Source organism: Pterocles gutturalis, unplaced genomic scaffold, assembly GCF_000699245.1.
Source record: "Pterocles gutturalis isolate BGI_N339 unplaced genomic scaffold, ASM69924v1 scaffold2446, whole genome shotgun sequence".
NCBI lineage: Eukaryota > Metazoa > Chordata > Aves > Pterocliformes > Pteroclidae > Pterocles > Pterocles gutturalis.
Genome location: NW_010102689.1, coordinates 41,625 through 47,624, shown reverse-complemented (window position 1 = coordinate 47,624; position 6,000 = coordinate 41,625). Strand labels below are relative to the sequence as shown.

General features: G+C 33.6%; 1 protein-coding gene across 1 annotated transcript in view; it reads left to right on the top strand.

The window, feature by feature from the left end:
* Nucleotides 1-218: 218 nt before the first annotated feature.
* SMC4 (structural maintenance of chromosomes 4) overlaps nt 219-6,000 on the top strand; it is a 36,340-nt gene continuing 30,558 nt past the window's right edge. The window contains exons 1-4 of the mRNA XM_010086366.1: nt 219-487; nt 1,619-1,797; nt 2,401-2,592; nt 4,383-4,559. Of these exons, the coding sequence (XP_010084668.1) occupies nt 331-487; nt 1,619-1,797; nt 2,401-2,592; nt 4,383-4,559 (705 nt within the window). The 5' untranslated portion in view covers nt 219-330. The remainder of the gene's footprint in view (nt 488-1,618; nt 1,798-2,400; nt 2,593-4,382; nt 4,560-6,000) is intronic.

The following is a 6,000-nucleotide window of genomic DNA, read 5'->3' as shown; positions in this document are numbered from 1 at the left end:
TTCTCTTAGCATAGTAACTGCATTAACTGTGGCTGTATGAGTTTTCAGTAGGTAGACTCATGCAGTTTCAACAGATAAGGGTCAGCCCATTGTTTTGGGGGGTGATATATCTTAAAATATATCATTATGAGGCTAAGCTTGAGATTGTGTTTCAAATTTGTATTTTTGTCCTCAAAATACCTCTCGTCTTTAGTTTCTAAATTAGTCGAACATCTCGGCAAACATGTAGGTATATTCCTTAGGGGATTGTAGTTCAATGCTTAGATCACGGGGCTTTCTTGTTTATGTTAGCAAAGGAGATAAATCCCTTCAGTAGTTTGATTGCTTGGAATGGAAGGGGAACAGCCAACAGAAATCATGCCAAGCAAGAGCACCAAAACCTCTACAGCAGCCCGTCAGAAAGGCAGAGAGCCCTTAGAGGAGCCCACCAATGACATGGAAGTGGAAAATGAAGGTGACAGACAGCTTGGTGAAGTACCTGCACAAGGTAGGTCTCAATATTGTGGTTCTGATGATGTGTGAACTTGATGATAGTGCCTGTTTAGCAACAACGTTCAGTTGTATTTACCAACTGTTCCAGACAGGATCTGGTCTTTTCCCTTCTAGAAAGGAATATTGAAAGGTTTGACTCCTGATTTTAAAACTGCTTTTCAAATTGTAAGGAGGGCTTGCAAAGAGTTAACGTGTTTGGACCAGTGATTTAGTACAAGTGCAAAAGCAATTTGTAGACTTTCTCCTGATAAAGACTGTTTCATATTCCTGATCTGTAACATTGTACTTGAGATTGTGGTACAACAGTAGGATTTTTCAAATTTATATGCCGCCAATGGTATGGGATTTCTTGGAATGGAATAAATGTCAAGTTTATTTACTTAACTCTTAAAATGATCTGACTTTTTTTCATGAAGCAATGTATTTTCTTGATTTTTTTTATTTTTTTTTGCTGTAAATGTCTGGGAAAACAGCAGTGTGTGTCTCTTTAGGTAGCCAGATATGCTATTATTAAAGCAAGGTATTTGACAAACAGATTAATATGTTGAAAATGGTGGTAAAAACTACTGTCTATTTGAAGAAAAGTTGCTAGTAACTGTTGAAAAGCTGCTTTGCTTATAACTAGCTGATATCCAGGGGGCCAGTTTGTTTTCGTAACAAACTTCCTGTCTTTGCAGAGTAGCTGTGCTGTCATTACAGCTTTCAGAGCATTGTGCAGCGATCCCCAAATCTTGCAGAGTGACTTGTGAGCACGCTTGAAATGTGGCTTTGCACTTATTAATTAGAAAGACTTTGCCTGTTTCGGATTTGTAGGCTTATTGTGACCGTTGTAGCTATTGTAATTGCAGAGTGCCTCTTGAAGTGTGTTAGAATAAGAATTACATAATGAAAGAACAAGCCCACTAGTGAATCGATGGGACATCTTAAGTATCTCTTTTTAAAGATTCAGTTCATGGAAAGAAGAATTTTAATTCCACTTAGCTCATTTTAATAATTGCAGGCAAAAGTACAGGTTTGGTTCATATAGAAATGATGTTTGCTTTTCCAGTTGAACACTTTAAAAGGTGTCTAGTCACTGAGAGCTTATAGTCTTTTTTTCTTTCTGTTTATTTTGGATGGTTTTTAGCAGTCTCAGATGAGGTGCTTGATAATCGAAGTTTAGAAGAGATTTTGGGTAGCATCTCTCCTCCCCCACCTCCAGCAATGACCAATGAAGCTGGTGCTCCTCGTCTCATGATAACTCATATTGTAAACCAGAACTTCAAATCCTATGCAGGGGAGCAAACTTTGGGACCTTTTCATAAGGTATCTTTCTTTTACCTTAAGCGTTTTTAAATGAAGGTAAGACTTCGCTGTGTGTTAGTATTCCTTCCTGTATTTTCATGTAAGCTTACCTCAAAATAACTTGGAAAAGACTTAAGTTTTAGTTACTTAAATAGTGATATTCTGAATTTTCATTATTGGACAGTAGAGAAAACAGTTAAGTGTAACTTTCTGGTACTCTACAATTTTAATGAATCTCTAAACCTTTAAAAGGCACACTTTCCTATGTATTTCGTTTACTTGAGAACTTTTAGGGGTGTGTTTGAAGAATAAGAATATTTTTTAGTGCCCACAAGAGACTTACGTGGCTAATCATGAAACTTTGCTTGCGAACATGCCTGCTAAATGCAGTATCACTTTGAGTTAACAAGTTAAAATTTAGAAAGCTGAGCTGAGGTGTGGTTTTTTTTCTTAAATAAGTTGTAGTGCTTTACCTTTGACAGTAAAAACTAAGCCATCAAACAGTCTGCAGTTTCATGTACTAGAAATAATTGTGTTTTAAACTGTTCACAAATTAAATGGGTGATGTACGCTGGCCAGGATCTATTTCCCTTTGAATATCACTTTTTTCCTTCTATTATGCAGCGTTTTTCATGTATTATTGGGCCAAATGGCAGTGGAAAATCCAATGTCATTGATTCAATGCTTTTTGTGTTTGGGTATCGAGCACAAAAAATCAGATCCAAAAAACTCTCTGTGCTGATCCATAATTCTGACGAACATACAGACATCCAGAGTTGTTCTGTGGAAATCCACTTCCAAAAGATCATTGACAAGGTATGTATGCTTCTATTCAGAACAGCAGAGACCTTTTATTTTTTTTCTTTAAGGATTTTAAAACTTTCAATATTTGGTTATTTTAGTTTGAGCTGTGGAAAACTCAATAGCATGATTAGTCTACCTTTGGGATGTAAAACATCAATTCAAAGTTAATTAGCTTAAAAAACTCCTCTATTGAGTAGTGGAGTTCTTAAAATATTAGTAGGGTTTCTTTTTTTTTATTTTCTCAACGACTAATATCTGGTACATGTCTGTTTTACAACTATTTAGAAATACGTAATAATAATTTTAAGATGAAGTCGTTTTAGAGTTGTCATCTATTTTACCTCAAGTAAATAAAACTTATTCCTGAAATTAATAGGACCTTTAAAATTCATAAGTCTATGTTTAGACATGTTATATATTCTTACATTTATAATATGAGTATCTATATATATTAAGAAATAAAACCAATTGAAGCAAACCTTTTAAACCAATTAGAAACTATTTTAGGTTATCTAAATTTAGAAAAATATATAATGAATGTGAAACTTTCCTATTTACATTTTATATACTGTAAACATGCCTGCAATTTTAAAACTGATTTTTCATCGAAAATTCTGGACCTCGCATCCTACTATTAAATATTTTTTGTACCTGATATTTTGTTTGAATGAAATAGTGTTGCCAAAATAAAAAAGATATTTACTTTGCTTGGCTCTTCATGTATTGATAAAAATTTCTGGACATTTTTGTTGATTTATTGCAATTACAGTGCAAGGAATTTTATTTCTCTTAATTAAAATTTAATTTTTGTGCACACATTCTAGCTGAAATATCAACTGTTGAGTTTGGGGTCAGTCAAAATAGTGGGAAGTGTACACTGAAATTTCAAGAATTGTGTTAATAAAGGGGCAGTATATACAGCCTTTGAAGAAACTGTTTTCAAAGACAGATTTTTTTTAGTTTTTTTTCCTTTGACTTGATATACATACACACATACCTTTTGCTTGTGTTTATAATAACCAGATTCAAAAATTATTAATTTTTTTCACTTGACTTAATGTATTTAACACCTAGGAGGTAAGTTTATGATCTAAAAAACTTAGATACCAATCTGATTATGCTCTTGGGGGTTAATCTGGGAAAGTGGTAGGCCAGTTTAAGTCTTTACAAGAAGCATGCATCAATTTTAACTTTTTAAAGTATAGTCCCTGCTTTATTTTAGTTGATGCTTTGTAGGTAAGTCTGAAATATCTTTGAAGCTGATGATGTCATATTTGTCACATCTTTGATGTTTTGCTTTTTTATCTTCTACAGTTTCTCTTTAGAACTACTCAGCTAAAAGTAACTCCTTTTCCTAGCACTATAAAAGAGGAGTTTAAAATGTAGACAGTTGTTAAGTCATTCAAGACTTCCTAATCTAAAATTTAAAGGGTAGAGTAGCACAGCCACTTTAAATTTGACATAGGCCTTTTCCTTTGTGATTTGGAGCAATGGTAAAGAGAAAAAAAATCAGTATTTTCAAAGCAATAGCTTGTATTAGAGGTGGGAAAGGCATAATATGAAGGCCATTCAGTTTAAAAGATTTGGGGTATTTTTTTGGTTACTTCTCAAGGGGTTTTTTTTTTGGTTTTTCTCTCTTTTTTGAGATATGCAGCTTGAAGACAGTTCCCACTTCTGCACATTTCCCAGAGTGCAGTTGACTTAAAACCTGAACATGATAAACTTTTGTGCTTAATTGTGAAGTATGAGGTAAACCTGTGATATAGTAATTGTTTTTCTGGCTTTGTTTTTCCTCAAAACAGGAAGGAGATGATTACGAAGTCATTCCTAACAGCAATTTTTGTGTGTCTAGAACTGCCTATAGAGATAATTCTTCTGTATACTACATCAATGGAAGGAAAAAGACATTCAAAGATGTTGGTATTCTTCTTCGAAGCCATGGAATTGATCTGGACCATAACAGGTTCTTAATTTTACAGGTTGGTGTACGAACAAAACCAATTTTAAGTAAAACTATATTTCCAGTTATATTTATAAAAAATACTGTCTAGGTTTTAAGTCCTGTGTTTGAGGCCTTAAAGTACTCTAGCAGCACATCATGATTTGCATGCTCTAATAAAGATGGGAATCATTATTTGCTGCTTTAGAAATTTAAGGAAGAAAAACAGTTGAAGATACTAATATAAATTTTTCTATTAACAAATTTGTGTTCCTGACATGTGGATGAATAGAAGAGGTGTCATACTTGTTCCGCCCTAGCAGCACGTAAATATTGGCGTAGTAAAATAAACCTTAAACCCCAATATTATTGTGCTGCTTAAGCGTGGCAGAGATTTGGCAACTTGTTTATACCTTAGATAAAAGTGCATCAACATGAACTTAAATCTTAATGATTCTACTGTGAAGTTATCTACGGCTCTCATATATAGACATGGTTTTACTGGGGAAATATGTATATAAAAATCAACTGCATAAAAATTGAGTGCAAGAAAAAACACATGAAGTGTACTTTTTGTTTATACTTGTTTAACAACTGTAGAGGACTCAAAGAATGGTAGCTTTATAGCCAATTCAAGTTATGTTTTTAAAAGCTACAGTTTACAATCCATACTGTAAAAATGATCACAAAATTTGTCAATATGATATTTATATTCCTGTTTGACCTTAAAATTGTAAGGCTTGCTGACATACGTTTGCTGTTCAAAAGACAGGCTGAAGAGAACCACACTAATTTTTTCTAATTTTTAAATAATAATGGAGGATTTTGCTATGTGCTAAACAATTACTTAAAATGTAAATGGAATTAAAGTACTTGATGGAAGTATTTAAATATTCTATAATTAAACTATATCTGCAATTACCTGTAATTATTTCACTACTGTTACTAACAGGTCCCAAATCTACTCTGAAGTGTCATGGCCTAGAAAATTAGAGAACAGTGGGAGACTCCCAAGGTCTGAAATTTTTCAATAGAGTTTATTTTAGGCCTGTTTTTGTCAAAGGAGCTTCCAGTTCCCCCCTAAAAAAAAAAAAAAAAAAAATTCTAGATCGCTGTGCTTGCTTCACTTCCTCAAGCCTTTTTGTGCAGTCTTTTTTTTACAGCTACACCCACAAAAAGAATATATATCTGTTTTGAAGTCTCCATGCCAATTAATTATTCCCTCCAACACTTTATTCGTGTGTTTTCTGTTTCAAGATGGAGTGAGAAGTACCTCCAACAAAACTACTGTAGTAAATACACTCTTTGTCTATGCAGTTGTTCTTGAGTATCATTTTATCAATTTCTAAAAGGGTAGGAATGCAGAGTTGGAAATAAAGCTAGGCAGAAATTATGGTGCAGAGATCTCTAAAGCTTACTGTTAAAGAGCATGCCCTTTTACCAGTGGGAGGAGGGGAAGGGTAAATTTGGAAGGGAAGTAG